This window comes from Aphelocoma coerulescens, chromosome 22, assembly GCF_041296385.1.
Source record: "Aphelocoma coerulescens isolate FSJ_1873_10779 chromosome 22, UR_Acoe_1.0, whole genome shotgun sequence".
In the NCBI taxonomy this organism is placed as follows: domain Eukaryota; kingdom Metazoa; phylum Chordata; class Aves; order Passeriformes; family Corvidae; genus Aphelocoma; species Aphelocoma coerulescens.
The window spans coordinates 827,191-843,289 of NC_091035.1; the positions used below are offsets into that span (position 1 = coordinate 827,191).

The window sequence follows — 16,099 nt, forward strand, 5'->3', positions numbered from 1 at the left end:
GAGTGCGGCCGCTCTGTGTAGCCAGTGCTCGGCTCCTCGCAAAGCATTTGCTCAGTCCCTGCCCTCGGCCCTCAGAGGCACTCGGGCTGTCGGCTGGAAGGCCTTAGGAAACAACCCAATGAATTTGAATATCAAGAACCTGTTACTTCTTATGTATCTTACCCTGCTCTCTGCAGCCAATCGGGCCAAATTATCAAAGCTGGGTATCTCGTTTCTGTTCATTGTAGAAATGTAGCAGGTGTTCTGTTGTGTGACTTTGGTTGCAATGACTCCCTGCAAAATAAATTTATCGAATACTCACAATTCAGTTTTTCTTCTCTCTGAGTTTGTGCCAAATTGGGATTGAAACATTTATGAATGCCAAGAGTTTCTACCCTGTATGGTTTACTTCAAATGCTCAGAATACAGAAACGATTCCCATCCCTTGGTCATCTTTGGAACAAGCTCGCTCCCTGCCACTCACCTTGTTGTAGTTCCAGACAGTTTTCCATGATAAATTTTTGCTCTTTTGCTCAATAATTGCCACCCGTGTTTGACTATTGATCTTCACGCCTTGTGAGATACCGGTGATAGTGATTTGGGACTCTCCACCAAAGATAATTTGCTGGTTTTGATTTGTCTTCTGCGACTGGAAAACCAAATGGAGCACTTTTAGTTGGACATGTGTCATCTCCAATGCTTTTAAAATACTCTGCTACAATAGAAGAAGCTCTGTCCCCCCGTAAGACCCAGCAGTGCCCTCAGTATTTTCAAAAGGACCCAGAATCAAGGCTGTGTCATTGGACAATAGCCATAAGAATTCTTTTTAAGGATTCCCTGAATCATTGCTGCATCTGACAGCTGTCATCTGGTGCCTTTAGAGTTTCATCTGTCAGAGAAAACTTCAATTCCTTTCCTCCAAAGTGGTAGAGAAAGAATCAAGGAGATCTCATGAAGCGGGGAACATAGAAAGAGCAGCCATTCATGTGGAAATTGGTCACTGTACTCACGTAATCAGCAAGGGCTGGAGTCAGGACAAGTCCAAGAAGGACCGCAGTCAAAATCTGCAATGAAAATCAAATACAAAAGTGTAATTGCAGCTCTGGCTGACAAATCTGGTCATGAGAATCCTCCTTCCCTTTTCCTAATGTGATGTTTAAGGGTCCTCCTTTCATCCTGGCATTGCAACAGTGCCCTAAAAGGGAGTCACCCTTGCTTTACCCCAGGGTGCTGCAAAGGGGACACATTTCCCACTTGCTCTTTCAAGAGCTGAATCTGCAGTTGTTTCTCAGACCTGTGCAGGCACACACAGGTATTTTACAAGAGTGAGGAGAAAGCTTTTCCATTCCTTGTGCTCTGGCATTACAGGGAAGGGGTTGATCCACTAGTGCAGTGCTCCAGTTGTGCAAAAGCATTGACAATGATGGGCATGGATTAGGCTTCCTGCTTTCTGAATGGTGTACAGGCAAGCCGTGAAAAGATCCTTACCTCCTCAGCTCCTTTGGGGAGCAGGGGCTGAGCTGCTCATTCTGGAGGAGCAAAATGTCCCCAGAGAAAGCCTTTGTGCTCTAGAGAGGCAGAAGCGCTTCTGAGGGATAAAGGAATGGGTTTGGATCAAAGTTTCAGTTTATAAGGAAGAAAAGCATGCATACTTACAGGGAGATTCATCCTGACTGCAGAGCTGACGCTCCTGCAGGTAGAAAGAACAATGTGAACCTCCCACCTTTTATATGTTTTCAGAATTCTCGGTGGAAGGGCTGAATGTTGCAATAAAATTATTTTGCCATTTGTCCCTGAAAATTATTTCCTGCTGTAACTACTTGATAAATATAGGGATTGTACTTTTGAACATTTTGACCTGCTGGAGTCTGATAGTTATCAGATAGGAATCCATTTGCAGTGAAAAATTAAATATGTTTATAGTATTTTTCTGACATGTGCTATTTACTTTTGAAAATTCACATCAAACTTAAGACCGGAGATATCCTAGGACTTTAAAGAATAACATTAAAAGCTTTGCATTCGACAAAATAAGGAAAAGCCTTTTTACCTTCCAAAATGCACTGTATGTTATCGGGTTACCATAGCACCCACTAAAATACAGTGGTGAGGACTGAGGTATCTGTGCCTCCATGGACTTGGCAGAGCAGCCCTGAGACATTTTCACATTTCCAGTTTTATTCATTTATAATTGTTTGCAGACTTTTCCTCCTAAGTGCATGAAGTTATAGCAGTTTTGCAAGCAGCTGGACCTTGCAGACGGTATTTTGCTCTCCTGTTGGAATTCTGGCTTTAAGCGGGACCGTATTGCAGCAGGCATTGTCCCTTGCCAGGAGCAGCTGTGCCCTGCTGTGCCCTGCGTGGAGGCCAGGCAGGCTCTGGTTGGAGTGGACAGCGGCTGTCCCTGTTTGCTTGCGAGGCTGCTGGGCTCTTTGTGCTGTGCGGTGACCGCGGGGCTGCGAGATCTGCACCACAGGCTCTGCTCAGGTCACATCCCAGCTGCCTGGGGGCGTGTGGGATCATCATCTGTGACAGGGCTCCACGGCCCCCAGACAGACATTCCCAGTGCCTCCCAATAGGATCAGGGAAAAGGGCTGCGCCTGTGTGGTCTCAGGGAAAATGCAGTGTCAAGTTGGAAAAGGAGAGGAGAGTCTCTCCAGAAACCCCAGGCAAGTCAGATGGGAACTTTTGTTTAAATATTGCAACCCTACGGTTGCTTTTCTTTGGAGGTGCTAAAAATTTCTTGGGTGCAGTTTTGCTTTTGGTTTTCATGTCAGTTGACCCTTAGAGTCCCGAAAAGGCTTTTCCTGAAGAGGGCAGGCTGCTATGTCCTTTCCTTCGAGTAACCCTGGGGTGTTCCTGAGTGGGTAAAGTGTCTCTTAGAGTAACTCCTTTCAAACAGCAAGGAAAGGGCCCCTGAGTGAGGAGGGAAGGTGAAGATGTGGTGTTTTCCAGACAGAGCGAGTTACTGAAGTTTTAGATGAAGAAAGTAGGCTCAGACTTTTTCTGCTTTACTTTTAGCATAACACCTGTTTTCAACCCCAGATTTCATTTAATACACTTATTCTATTATTTGCGATTCCATTTCTGGGCTGGTCAGAGAAATAGTGCATCTGTCTATTTACAATTGGCTGTATTGCATGGCAATATTTATCTTTAAAACAAAACACTTCACATTGCATCACATTACTAAGTTTTTCTATGTTAATTAGAAGTCAAAATAAAAATCAGTTGTACTGATCTCATGTTATCTTAACTATGGGTAACGTAGTAGGTATAGCACCATTTTCTTCTAGTATTGATGAATAATTGCTCAAGGCAGCATGTTAAGTCTCCCTGGGAAATTGTACTAGAAAAGTTTTAAATGCCAAAATTGGGATTTTGCAAGAACATTAGTTTTGCGACTTGTCTTTGGAATTGCTTCTGCTTTTTCAAAGGGTTCGTAAAAACACAGCACAGACCAATATAGGTTGATGATAAATTTTACTCAGACTCAAGAGCTTCCAGATAGAGCAGAAAAAAGATAAATGATTGAAAATATGATCAAGAGAAGATTACCGAGGAGAAAAATCTTACTTATGGATACACAGTTCTATGAATTTTCTTCTGCAAACTTTATCAGGAATAACCACAGTAATAAACAGGCAGTTAATTAATCATAAATTTCAATCATGAAATATCTCGCTCTAAGAAGTTTGATCCTGATAAGAAGTTTGATCCTCTTAGAAAGTTTGATCCTGAAAGAAAAGGAAAAACTGATTAGATTTGGACTGAGAAAATAAGAAAATAAAAATGCAGCTGAAACGCTTCCAACTAGTTGCCTAAAAATTCCAGGCTTATGCCAAGAGCTAGAGCCCAGAACCTTCCTGAGAGTGGCTGGGTTCCAGGTCATTGTACAGAAGAGTGACAGATCTGCTGCATTTCCTTACGTATGTATACACTGATGTATAGAAAGTCATAGAAAACCACAGGATTTCAGTAAGTTATATGCTCGTGTTTGCTTGAATCTTTTTTTGTAATCCTGTTAAACTGTCTTTATTTTGGAACACAGAGGCTGTCAATAGCAGACTCACCAGGAGCTGGATAAGCGAGGTAGGAGGGAATTCCTCTGCACAGGGCTTGGATGCGTTTTCCGTATGGGCTCAAGCTTTGGAGTCTGTTCCTCGAGATAATGAAGCGATTCTCTCTGGGTGGCAATTGGTAAGGCCCAAGTCCCTGAGCATCAGAGAAACAAACGCAGAAAACAGCATTTAGGAAAACCAAAACGAGTTCAGAACTTGTACACACTTCTTTGGAGACAGAGAAGGGGTTATTCCTGGGCAATGCAACTTCAGAAGGAACTTTTACAGGGACTCAGCCCTGCTGAGAAGGTTCTCTTCAGTTCTTGGAGCCTTTTCTCATCTGTGTGTAGGAACAAGTGCTTTTCACTGACAGTCAGCTTTTGCCCCACTTTCAACCACCATCCTACCTTGTCTCCTTGAGGTGGTGTAGGAATGCGTTTGCCAAACCAAAATCTCTTGCTGGTTGTAGCAATGATGCAGGTGTTCTTTGAGAACACCTTGGTTGCAACGTAGCCCTATTAAAATTAAACAAAGAACCCTTTTTGTTGCAAACAGTATACAGGGAAAGAGAAGTGGGTTGCTGGAGAGAGGCACTGGTTAAAAGAAAGGCTTTCTACAGTGCAAATAGTCATAGGGAAAGAAAAATATTGTCCTTTCAATTATATTGTTTAGGTAAATGTGTCATGGAGGCTGACGAGAGACTTTGCTAAAAGGTAAATTGCCTCCTCCAGTAATGCCACGTGTATGATGTGCTCTCCTGCTGAGGGCAGGTGAAGGAATTTGCTGCTGAAAAGCTCAGCGCAGCACACAGGACACCAGAAACAGTCCCAAGGCTGAAGGAGCACGTTTTCAAGCATCTCCTCTAAAATATGATGAAGTTTTGTTGCTGCTTTGGTGGTTTTTAGAAAACTTGTGTCCCTTTTGCCCTTTGTCTTGTGCCACGGTGGCAGTTACTTACAGTCTTGAAGTCCCAGATGGTTTTCCAGGCCTCAGACCCCTCCTTTGGGTTGGTGCTGACCCTGGTGTCAGACTGGTTTGAGTTTTCACTGGGCTGCCCATTAAAGTTTTTCTCCATGTTCTGATTTTTGGAAAAGATGAAAAGAGGTAAGGATTTCGCTTCCTGGATTCCCAGTAGCGTTTCACTCAAGAAAGCATTAGCTCTAGTAGCCATGTTTTGGGAAATTATTGCTCTTGGCGATCAGATTAAAGGGGAGACAATTTCTTGGCTCAGAATGAAGACTGGGAAGCCTTTACTTTTTAAGTAATCAAAATAATCCCTTGCTGTTCTTTCCCCAGCAGGATCTTGCTGGCGCCAGATTACTTACAGTATTCTACTGTATTTTGTGGTCAGATCGATCACGTTAATATTTGTTTCTCTCCACATCATTATTTTCAGTGTTTATGCTCATCTCAGGACAGACTTTCCTGATTCCATGTATGGTAACTGTCTTTTTCCCTTGATACATCAAGCGTGGAAATAATTTCTTCATTATCATAGAAAAATTAAAAAGAAATTTTCTTCTAAATATCCAACTTAAAAATGCAGCTTCACTTCCAGAAATACATTTCTCAGAGGTGAGAGCTAAAGCCAGTAGTTCTTGTGGCAGCAGTGAGTAGTTGTGTGTAGCTCTATACTTACGTGGTTGGCAAGAGCAGGAGCCAGGAAAACTCCAAGAAGAGAAGCAATCACAATCTGAAATGAACATTTGAAATTCAAAACACTTGAACATCATGCTGCTTATCTTGCATCAAATTATTTGCTGTCTTAAAATAATTTTGACTTCCCATTTACTTTGTGTACAGGCTCAGCACTTTCTGCAGTGTGAAGAGGATTTAAATATGAGGGAGAATTATTTGTTGATGAGTTTAGAGAACACATGCATAGAAATGGCTCTTAGCCCCAGCAGTGCACCTTGCTCAGGCAAGAAGGTCGTTGAAACACAGTGGGTTCTAAAACTTGCCCAGCCCCAATTCAGTAACTCCTTGGAAAAAGGTACTCTGAAATATTTGCTTTCAAGAGTGAGCTTTTCACGCTGAGCTTTTGATTTCAGACATGGAGCAGGTCTGAGAAATGTCCATGTACACCTGTTGTGAGGACTTAGAACATGGGTGCACAGTCCAGCTCTGTACTTGGAACACAGCAGCAAAGGAACCTCAGCATCCTCATAGTGATCTCATCCTCCAAATACAGGACTAAGAGTCTAAGGGGAGGCACAAGCACTTCTGTTCAGAAAATTGGAACACCAAACATTTGTTACCCCTTTACAGAGCTTCAGCAGCTCATGAGCTTGCTGTTGCTCATGTTTGTCCGAACTACCGGTGATACCTTTTGGAGAGATTTCCAATTGTTATGATGAAAAATTCTCTTGGGATAACTATTGTGAACAATTATTCTTTTGAATCCCTTGTACATTGAATCAGTCCCAAATTTCACCTGCTGCAAAGGAGGATTTTTATGACAAAGGTCCCAATCCAACTCAGAGTATTTGAAAGTAATGCTTGGGAATTTTTCCTGCACCAGTTTCAGGCTGCTGTAAATATCCCGGTGTCACCATCCTGCACCTGAGTCTCTCATGTCTCACGGTTCTCCTACGCTCTCAGCAAACAGCTGAGCCCTAACTTTATGTGACTTGCTGAGACTGCTGATTTGCCTCTGAGTCGTGAAGGAGAGAATATTGTCCTGTGGACGCCTCACGTGTGTGTGCCGCCCCTGGAACAGAGCACTTCTCTCTTTCACGTTTGAGTAGGCATGTGGAGTTCCATCCCTGCCAAAAGGGAGATTTCACCCCTGCAGTCCCCACCCCTTTGGCATTTTCATTCTGTGAGCCCTACAGAAATCACTAAGAGTTCACTCAGTGCCAGGAAAAGCTCAAAACCGTTTAAAAGCTGCCCAGCCTTAAGAGTTTTATGGGAAAGTGATAGGTGTACTTACAGGGAACTTCATTTGGATGGTAGGCCAGGCCAGCTCTGCTGGTAATTGATGTGTACTCTTACTTTTTATACATAATATCCCAAAGTTAAACCTGAAAATGGGTTTGCCTTATTGGCAGGTGCCCTGTGTTCACAGAAGCATGACGAGTTTCCTGGGGAAGTGCTCTGATAAGAGCAGGCTTTGATACCAGCCTGATTGAATTCATTGCATACAGGGAACTGAAAGAAAAGTGGTCGTGCTAAGCTCAATGTATTTAACAGTGACTTTTACATGGAACAAAATGATCATCAGAAGCAGAGCACAGATTGCCAGTAAACTTGTAGTGACGCTTTGTGCCGATGTGGCAAAGGACTCAGCCTGAAGTCGTACCTATAACCAAAACCACTGTTCAGACCAAGGGAGGTGCTAATCTTGCTGTGTTAAAAATGTTCAGTGAGTCCTGGGAGATCACGAGGTTGGTTCTAAACCGTAGGAATTGCTGAGTTCTTCTGCTGACCTTCCTTTCCGAGCTCATGCAGCATCTGCTTTCTGGTTGTCAGACATGGCCCTGAGAATCTTCAGAATCTTCCCAGATTGGCGAATGCCCAACTCAGGCACTTGACATTGAGCACAGCTTACGGAACTAGTGACAGCAGTAGAATAGCCAGGGAAAAGGGCAGGGAATGGGGCTTTGTCTCCATAAGACCCTGTTTTCTTTCCAGTACAAGTTTGTGTCCTCTTTAAAGCTCTGCTCAAGGCATTCTGTTTCTAGTAAATTCTTGTAGCACTGTGCAGCAACCTCCCAAGGGTAAGAAACATTTCAGATTTCACCCTTTCCTCAAATTACTGTTTCGTTCTGTGCACACACATGTTCATGGGCTTTTTCTGCTCCTTGCTGTCTAGCAAGAGTAAACCTGATGAAATTATTTCTGGTTGCACCCTTGAAGCTGGAGCTTGAGGGGGTTTTTTAACTGTGGAATGTGATTAATTCTGTCCTTGAGCCACAGTTTTCTAGGCTATGTCACCCTGCCTTTATCTAGAGCATGGCATGGCCACCCGAGTGCAAGTGGGAGCATGGAGAATTATGTTGGTTTTTAGAGGTGTTGCTTCACTCTTTACCTTTTCTCCCCACTACTTGCTGACTCCCTGATAAAGTAAATATTTATGAAAAGTATCTGGAGAAAAAACCCATGAGCCGCCATGAGACTTTATTGTGATCATACAATCTCAGCGTAACTTGATTGAATCCTTCTCCTTTACATGTTTAAATTTCTGTTTGTTAATCAGACTTGAACTGAAATGCTGCAATTTTACTTTTCACTTGATGCTCAGGGTTCTCCTGTTTATCTGGTTTTTTGTGGATGACAGTGTCAAATAATGGGTCAAATTCTTCTGGCAATTTTATAAGTTAAGAGTAGTTCTGTAGCTTAATAATGTTAATAATGCCTGAGCACATCAATGCTGAGGAAAGCTGAAGCTGCTGCTTCTTGCGTGTTCTTCAAACAAAATGAATACATGAAGGCATAATCCCTGAGGAAAAGTTAAATTAAGCTTTCCCCTTAATGCATTTATAACTTATTAAAGCTTTTTTTTTAACTTTTGGTGCCTGAACCCTGTTCTATTCCTGCTGCGAAATACTTACTTGACTGTCAAAATCTACTCTGAGTATTTCTGACACATCTTTTGAGTATGAAAAAAGAATCTTTTGGGAAGAAGTGGGAGAGCCAGCTTTCAAGAGGAGTGCAACATCAACCTACTTAGTCTAACTGGATTTAGCAGAATTTGAGATCTGTTTATGTGTTTTCTGGTATATTGCTTAGCAGCACAGCATTGTTTCACTTGAGATAACATTTTCTCATGTGGACTTAGGTGGCATAAAGCAAATGTGTGCAATTTCTTTTTTTTCTTTTTCCATTGAGGCCTGTTTGCAGAGAGATATTTCTGTACAATCTCCTTCACCTTGTTTTTGATAAGAGAAATTACAGACATGTGTTTGCTATTAGTTTGAGTTCTTGTTTTATTTGGAGGGAACCAGCCTTGATTATGACCTTCTAGTAGAAAGCAGAGTGTGATTCATCCAGGTCCCAGCACTGGCTGGTGCGGAATAGCGGATGAGGAGGAGTCCAGGCAAGGTCACAGTCACCAGAGAACACCAGAGAACATTCTCATGGCGATATCATGGCCACTGGCATTTTCATAAAATGCAGAAATCAGCAGCAGCTTCAAAGGGGGAATCCCCATCCTGCTCCTTTTGTTTGTGACCTTGTGTGCACCACAGAGCCTCTGAGTTTTCATGTCACTCCTTTGTATGCTGAGGAGGCCAGAAGACCCCCAGGTTCCCTTGCGAAGCACAGCTGTCGTTCCTAGCCCTGACACTGATTTCAGTGCACGTGCTCCATTCGTGGTGGAAACTGATCAAAAATGAGCAGCACTTCTTGTTAAGGGTCCCTGCATATAGAATGGACTCATGGAGTCCCACAATGGCTTGGGTCGGAAGGGGCCTTAAAGATCATCCAGTTCCAGCCCCCGGCCGTGGGCAGGGATGCCACTCACTATCAGGTGGCTCAGGGCCCCATCCAATATATTCAATGAAAGAAATGGATGAAGAATTGATCTGTTTGTTGGCTGGCATGGAGGCCACCATGACACAGGTGTTTCTTCCCAGCACTTCTCTGCAGACTATCACTCAGGCTGTTAGGGATTGTATTTCCGAAGACAAAATGCAGTTTGTGCGAATGAATAGCAGAGTTACTCCCAATGTCATTTAATTCTGGATAATATCCTGTTAAATATTTAAAAAAGTAGAACCAGCAAGACTAAAGTTTAAACCAGTGAATAATTGCCATTTGCAGAGTGATTGATTTACTGAGAGTTACTGAGTGCTTTAAATATATCTGGGACAGGTTATCTGTGCTAACCCAAAATTCAGATAGGAGGCTTACGACATGTAGATATGGACTTGTTCGAGTCATGAAGGAAAGTTCTGTCATGTGTTTCCCACACCTCCAGCAAGATATAAAAGTTGAAGGTCTCCAGGATTTTCTTGCGTTCTTACCTTCTGCAGCCTCTTGCTCTCATCTGAAAGAAAAATGAAGACATTTGTGAGTATCTCCATTTCTGTTGAACTTTTGATACTGTAAGCTCCTCACTTTTAAAAACAAGGGGATAGAGAAGAAGATGCTCAAGTAAGTGGTACAATACAGTGGTACAATAATGATTGGTGTGTTGTTTCTTTGGGTGGTTCAGAGGGAAACTTGCATTTCTTGGGTCAGCGAAGTCAGTGGAAGCCTCATTTGAGCAAAGAATGCAGAATTGGTTCCAGAAGGGGGGCTCAGTTATGATTTACTAATTGCAGTTGTAGAGGCAAATCAAGAAGTAACGTGGCATCAAGGAGGGAATTCTGAAAACTGCAGAAGTGTAAAGGTTAAGTTATTCTGCTTTTTCAGTTACAGGTAAAAAAGAGCCTGATAGCAGAAACTCTACAATGAGCAATTTTAGTTGTTTTCAGCTAATATACATGCTAAGTGGGTAATTTTTCAAACTGGTGCTACAGCTCCTTCCCTCAGTTCATGGACTGGGTTTTTTTATGGCACTGTTTCTGATGACAGAGAATTCTGATTACTTTTACAGGCTGCAGTCCTCATTTGCCTGGGAATCTTTTGGGCTCAGACTTCTGCATTGGACGTAAGTAGAGTGATGAGCCTTGTCCTGCACATGAGCATTTAAAATGTGTTGGATCCCTGGGCAGGGGGAATAGAATAGGAAGAAAACCACAGAAAAAACTAAAACTAAGAAGTTGCTTATTGCCAAGTGTAGAGAAAGAGCTTTTGCCAGAGGTGACAGTCAAGCCAAAGAGGTGGTTCTGTGCAGGTGCAAAGTAACAAGAAGTCTGGGGGACAGACGTCTCCTTAGCTCAATCAAACATCTGGAGACTGCTGCTGTCTCCTGCCAGTCCCTGCTGCTGCCCAGAATGACTGGGATGTCCCATGCAGTTTTTCCTCAGCCTGCAGAAGGGCCTGTTTCATAACTGACCTCCACCTCAAGAGCCTCCTCCGAGCGCTCCAGGGTTCTTCAGGGGTTTAATATTTACACAAAGCAGAAAGCACTGGGGGTTGTTGCACCTGCTAAAGATGGAAGCCAGGTGATGAACAATGATTTTGTGCTTTTTACCAAAGACCTTTGTGCTGCGAGATCCTGTCAGCAACTATGTCACTGGGACTATGACCATCCACAGCGAGGAGCACATCGTTGACGTCCATGTCCGCTCTGGCGTGTACTCCTCTGATACCATTTTTGACTACACACATGTGAGTAAATCCAAGAGTCTGCCTTGAATCAATCCCTGAGGAAGTTTTCAAAATCAGAAATTATTTTAGTGTATTGTCACCACATCTTGTCCCGGAACACTGTTTCTTTGAAGACTCCCAGCACCTTTCCTCCTCCCTGGCCATCTCCTTTTTTCACCCATACAACGGGGCAGTTTAAAAGACTTGTAATGAAACCTGTGGTGGCAGTTCCTGGACGTGAGATCACTGACCTCAGTGGGGCTGGAGGTGAGGATGGGCTGCCGGCACTCGTGGGCAGCAGAAGTCTGTCAGAAATGATGCTTTCAGTCTTAGGGACAGGCACCAGGACAGGCTGGTCCCATTTCCCAAAGGAGACAAAGGAAATGCAGTCATTCCACAGCAGCAGCCTCTGCAGCCTCTGGTGTTCCTTCCAGATTGACCCAAAGAGTAGAGAGCATCAACTAATGTCAGCATTAGCCATTTCTAATGATTTAACCTTCATTCTTTTCATCGCAGGGGTATATTGCCACCAGGCTATTTTCACGAAATGCCTGCTTTATCATGAAAATAAAGAAGGAATACATCCCAGAGCTGCGAGAGATTGGACGTCTGGCTTTTGAAAGACAGGTGACTTTGTGGGGAACCCTTGCTGCTGGCAAGGAAGGCTGGATGGGAGCAGTGTGGTGTGAGGGGGACTGTGCACTCTGCCCCTAAACCAGCTCAGGAATGACTTGTGCTGTCTTAGGAATGATGGAGCTGACCTGACAAGATACAGCTTCAAGGGAATATCATGCAGAACATTCTTTTAAGATAATGAACCATCATGGTCCCCCTGCAGTTTAATAGGGGGTTGTCTTGAGCTGTACAATCCCCTGTCCTTGGAACTGATGTAATCTGACTATTTTGAGGTGATCACAGTTTATGTTCGGGCAAACTTTCCTTTTATTCATTGTCCTGCTGATATTTTGACCTTGATATTGCTTGAAATTTTTTTTTTTCAGAACAGAATGCAGGGATTGATTTACTTTGACCAGATTTTGACTTCCCTATTCAGGCTGAGGTTTCAGAAGGAGGCTGGCAGTATTGTCTGGAGGTGGAGTTCTGGTCCTTTAGCACATTTACAGCAAAACTTGCTGCCAATTAACATAACTTATTATCACAGTGATGCAGCTCAGGTTTGCACTGCTGGCATAATTAATGTCTAGCAAATTTTGTTACTGAATAGATTGAAAATATGGGGTTTTAAAGCATTAAGCTTCTTTATCCAATGTTTTTTGTGAGCCAAAGGAAGGTGATTTTAGGTTTGGGAACATTCTCAAAGGGTGCCCCAGCAGAGTGAAGCTACAGCTACCTTTCTGATGGTGTCTAACCTTTTCTTTTCAGACCATGAAGGATGTCTACTCTCCCAATAATGTGTGGGCCCAGTTCCAAGATGGGAATTCCTGGGTGGGGCATTTGAAAGACTGGGTTCTCTATGGCAAACACATTGAAAATCTCTGCACGGGGCTGCCTCTCTACAAGCTCGTAGCCACTGAAGGTAGGTTACAGATCAGGACATTAGGGCACCTTCCTCCCCTTTTAACCTAAACCCTCGTGGTACCTTGGAGCTGCACAGACATTTCTTCCTTTTGAGTTACACCACAAAGGTTTTGCCCAATTTTGAGACAAACAGAAGCCTTGAATAGGGCCATAACTGGGGATGGAGATTTGTGTATTTAAGACTTTTCCTAGCTGGATAGAGGGATCTCATCTGGTGGGGAGATACTGATACTGGGATATATACTGATGTATATACTGATACTGATACTATTCTCATTTTCTTGGGATTTTTTAGCACCAGTGAATGTTGATAGCTGTGCCAGTGCCGGAATTCCAAGCATTTTGGGCATTAAAATCTGTGAAGAACTCATTGCAACTGGATCTTGATGTTCCTGTTGCTAGGAAATGCCTTGTTTCTTTGCATGTTCAGTGATGTTATGTAACCATGTTCTCCAGCTGGAACAGAACTCGGGTGCAAGGCTCAACCTGCCTATGCAAAGCTTTGATGCATAACAAACCTATGATATACAAATAAATATAATGCTTTAATAAATAAATCGAATGCTTTGTCTGTTTCTTCCATCCAAAACCAGACCAAAATTACCGTGGGCCTTGTGAGCTGCCCTGCAGAAGAGACACATTTCCCTTTGGTCCATTCCTATGCTGGGGCTGCAGCATGGCCCAGACATTGGTTTGTGCTTCATAAAGTGAAGAAACAGAAACAGAACAGATTATTCCAGTGGAGAACCTCACTTTGGCATCAGCATCCAGGTGCTGGCTCGCCTCATGTAGGATGGCTGGGGGAGGGAGCAAACAGGTGAATGGAGATAAAGGGAGGGAGCTGATCCACATTTCCTACATCTGCAAAGAGCTTGAATTCTGCAGGGCCAGTGGAAATTTGCAGCATTTTGAATAAGTGCGGAGGGTCAGAGAGGTTTTTGTTCTGGGCATTTTCCAAGCCTAGGTAGAGGACACTGTCCCAGCCCTAAAAAATTTGTACCTCAGAATAAAGTTTTCCTTTCACACAATGGCAGGGCACAAAGAGCTGTGACCACTTGCTGAGTGTCCCACGTGCCTTGGAGAGGCCTTTGTGTCAGGAGTGGATGGAAATGCAGGATGGGGCAGTGCTGGTGCCACCTGCCTGCTCTGCTGCAATCCCAGGGAATGGTAGAACTCGCACATCCTTCCCACCAGGGCTTGGAAAGGGGGTGTGTTTTGGGGATAAGACTGAATGTTTACTGTTTATTGCAGCCTTGAATGGCTGCCAGAGGGCAAGACAGTCCTTGGAGAAAAGTGGCCCCAGGCCTGCAGTTTGTTATTTTCAAATCAGACTCCTGGTCAAACCATCTGCTATTTAATAAAAGAGCATTGCATCACATGGTGAAACTGTTCTTTTAGATTAATTGTATTCACGACAGACTGCAGGTTCTTGGTGATCCAAAAAATGTTTCTGGAGGGTCAGACTTTGTTAAATAAATCTAGGAATAGTTGTTCTATGTTCTATGGACCCTGAAACCAGCCTCAATACCTCATTATCTGCCATTTAATTTTGAGTCAGGGAGGTAGTGTTCCTGCCCTTCCTCACAAATGGAAGAATATTGTTTCTAGCTTTAGTTTTGGTTCGTAGTCTCGTGGTACCAGTCAGGCCTGTGAGGAATATATTTATATCTATTATGTTTGCATTTTGACCGCTCTGTTTGTTGTCTAGTAAATAAAACTTCAGCTCTCCATCTACTCTCACAGCCCCTCCAATGTCCAGGTGTTCAGCTCATGGGAAACTTCTGGATGCAGCACCTCAGGGGCAAATCTATTGTGGGGCTGCTGCACAAATCTGTTGTGGTACAGCTCCCAACAAAGAGAGGAGGGAGCACGGGAAGAATCATAAACCACGCGACCCCTGTGGCCGTGCTCTGCTTCCCCCACTTTTCCAGAGGATGTTCTGCTCCCACAAGAGCACACGGATGGGCAAATTACAGCTCTGAATTCACAGCCCTTGAGCTGTTGGTATCACTAGCAACCTCAAAGGTCATGCTAGAAAAGGCTGCAAAGTAAAAAGAAATGTATTCTCAATTCAAAATAACTGATTACAAGGCAAACAGGAGTGTACAGCCAGCTCTGAACAAACCAGAGGAAAGGACTTATGCAGGAGAAAGAAGTTGGATATTTTATTTATTGATACTGTATTTGCCCTTGTTATTTCCTGCCATTTCATTCTTTATTGACTAGGCCACAGTTTACAATATGCTTTATGGACCTGTCTTGGATTATAATTAATCTATTTTTCTTATCTTGCAGGTGCTTAATATTATAACTGGACTACAGGGAAAGACCAAAGAGGTAAAAATCAGCAATAGGTAAAGTGTCCCTGAAGATCAGATCCAGCCTGAAGTAACTGTAGTCTGAAAATGTCAATCTTTAAATCCACCCTGTGTCAGCAAAGGCTCTGCATTGAGTGTTCATGACATGAAGGAAATCACAGAATCAAGGAATCAAGGTTGGAAAAGGCCTTTAAGGTCATCAAGTTCAAGCGTCAACCCACCACCACCACCCTGTTCACCACCAGACCATGTCCCCAGGTGCCACATCCACACGTTTTTTTGAACACTTCCAGTTCCTCTCCTCCTGTCGCTGTTCCCTGGGAGCAGAGCCCGACCCCCCCGGCTGCCCCCTCCTGTCAGGGACTTGTGCAGAGCCACAAGGTCCCCCCTGAGCCTCCTTTGCTCCAGGCTGAGCCCCTTTCCCAGCTCCCTCAGCTGCTCCTGGGGCTCCAGCTCCTTCCCAGCTCTGTTCCCATCTCTGGACACGCTCCAGCCCCTCAATGTCCTTCTTGCCATGAGAGGCCCAAAGCTGAATATATCAACACATTAAACCTTTAATGTTATTAATCAGCTAACTTAGACTCTATCTGATAGGAAACATCTGCTGTCCTAGAGCTCATTAGGTATCAGTGGCTTTGTGGGTCATTTGTTGGTAGAGGATCTTTTTGCATTGTGATCCCTGAGATTTTCCAGTGGAATGGATGGAAAATTCCCAGTGATTTCCATGGGCGGCACCCACAGAGCGCTGCAGCCCAGCAGCCGATCCCAGGAACAATGGTGGAGTTGTGTTCCCAGTGCACAAAGCTGAGAGCTCGTCCCGATAACTGCCCAAGGTCAACGTGCAGGTGGATACGATGGAGCTTGTTGGCGTCGAGCAGAAGGTTAACACCTGGAGAGCAGCACAGCCCCTGGGAGTCTGCAGCAGGAGAGGGGCAGGGCTGCCCTGATCCCACCAGCACCAGAACCCAGAGCTCTCAGTAAAATGAAAGAGGAGCCAGATCCTAA

The 16,099-nt window shown here is 43.9% G+C and overlaps 3 protein-coding genes across 3 annotated transcripts in view; 1 reads left to right on the forward strand and 2 right to left on the reverse strand.

Moving 5' to 3' along the window:
* LOC138121611 (uncharacterized) overlaps nt 1-1,647 on the reverse strand; it is a 38,716-nt gene extending 37,069 nt beyond the window's left edge. The window contains exons 1-4 of the mRNA XM_069035305.1: nt 1,636-1,647; nt 990-1,043; nt 464-628; nt 163-273 (exon numbers count right to left, since the gene is read on the reverse strand). Of these exons, the coding sequence (XP_068891406.1) occupies nt 163-273; nt 464-628; nt 990-1,043; nt 1,636-1,647 (342 nt within the window). The remainder of the gene's footprint in view (nt 1-162; nt 274-463; nt 629-989; nt 1,044-1,635) is intronic.
* A 2,001-nt stretch (nt 1,648-3,648) lies between these two features.
* Nucleotides 3,649-6,615, reverse strand: LOC138121612 (gastrokine-1-like). Its single transcript, XM_069035306.1, has 7 exons — nt 6,603-6,615; nt 6,299-6,366; nt 5,680-5,733; nt 4,999-5,118; nt 4,448-4,555; nt 4,053-4,194; nt 3,649-3,716 (listed from the first exon to the last, which is right to left on the reverse strand). Exons 1-7 carry the CDS (start codon nt 6,613-6,615, stop codon nt 3,649-3,651), a joined length of 573 nt encoding a protein of 190 aa, XP_068891407.1.
* A 3,254-nt stretch (nt 6,616-9,869) lies between these two features.
* On the forward strand, nt 9,870-13,333 carry GKN2 (gastrokine 2). The gene is made up of 6 exons (XM_069035519.1): nt 9,870-10,052; nt 10,582-10,635; nt 11,127-11,258; nt 11,754-11,864; nt 12,621-12,774; nt 13,072-13,333. The coding sequence occupies exons 1-6, from the start codon at nt 10,041-10,043 to the stop codon at nt 13,161-13,163; spliced, it is 555 nt and encodes a 184-aa protein (XP_068891620.1). The 5' UTR covers nt 9,870-10,040; the 3' UTR covers nt 13,164-13,333.
* The last annotated feature ends 2,766 nt before the right edge of the window (nt 13,334-16,099 follow it).

What these genes read in the sequence shown, in the direction of transcription:
- LOC138121612 (XM_069035306.1), bottom strand. An exon ending in CTCCTGCTCTTGCCAACCAC is followed by an intron (nt 5,119 to 5,679) that starts GTAAGTATAGAG and finishes TCCAAAAATCAG; the next exon opens with AACATGGAGAAAAACTTTAA. An exon ending in CCTCGCTTATCCAGCTCCTG is followed by an intron (nt 3,717 to 4,052) that starts GTGAGTCTGCTA and finishes CTTTTCTTTCAG; the next exon opens with GATCAAACTTTCTAAGAGGA.
- GKN2 (XM_069035519.1), top strand. An exon ending in GTCTGGCTTTTGAAAGACAG is followed by an intron (nt 11,865 to 12,620) that starts GTGACTTTGTGG and finishes TTTTCTTTTCAG; the next exon opens with ACCATGAAGGATGTCTACTC. An exon ending in CAAGCTCGTAGCCACTGAAG is followed by an intron (nt 12,775 to 13,071) that starts GTAGGTTACAGA and finishes GGGATTTTTTAG; the next exon opens with CACCAGTGAATGTTGATAGC.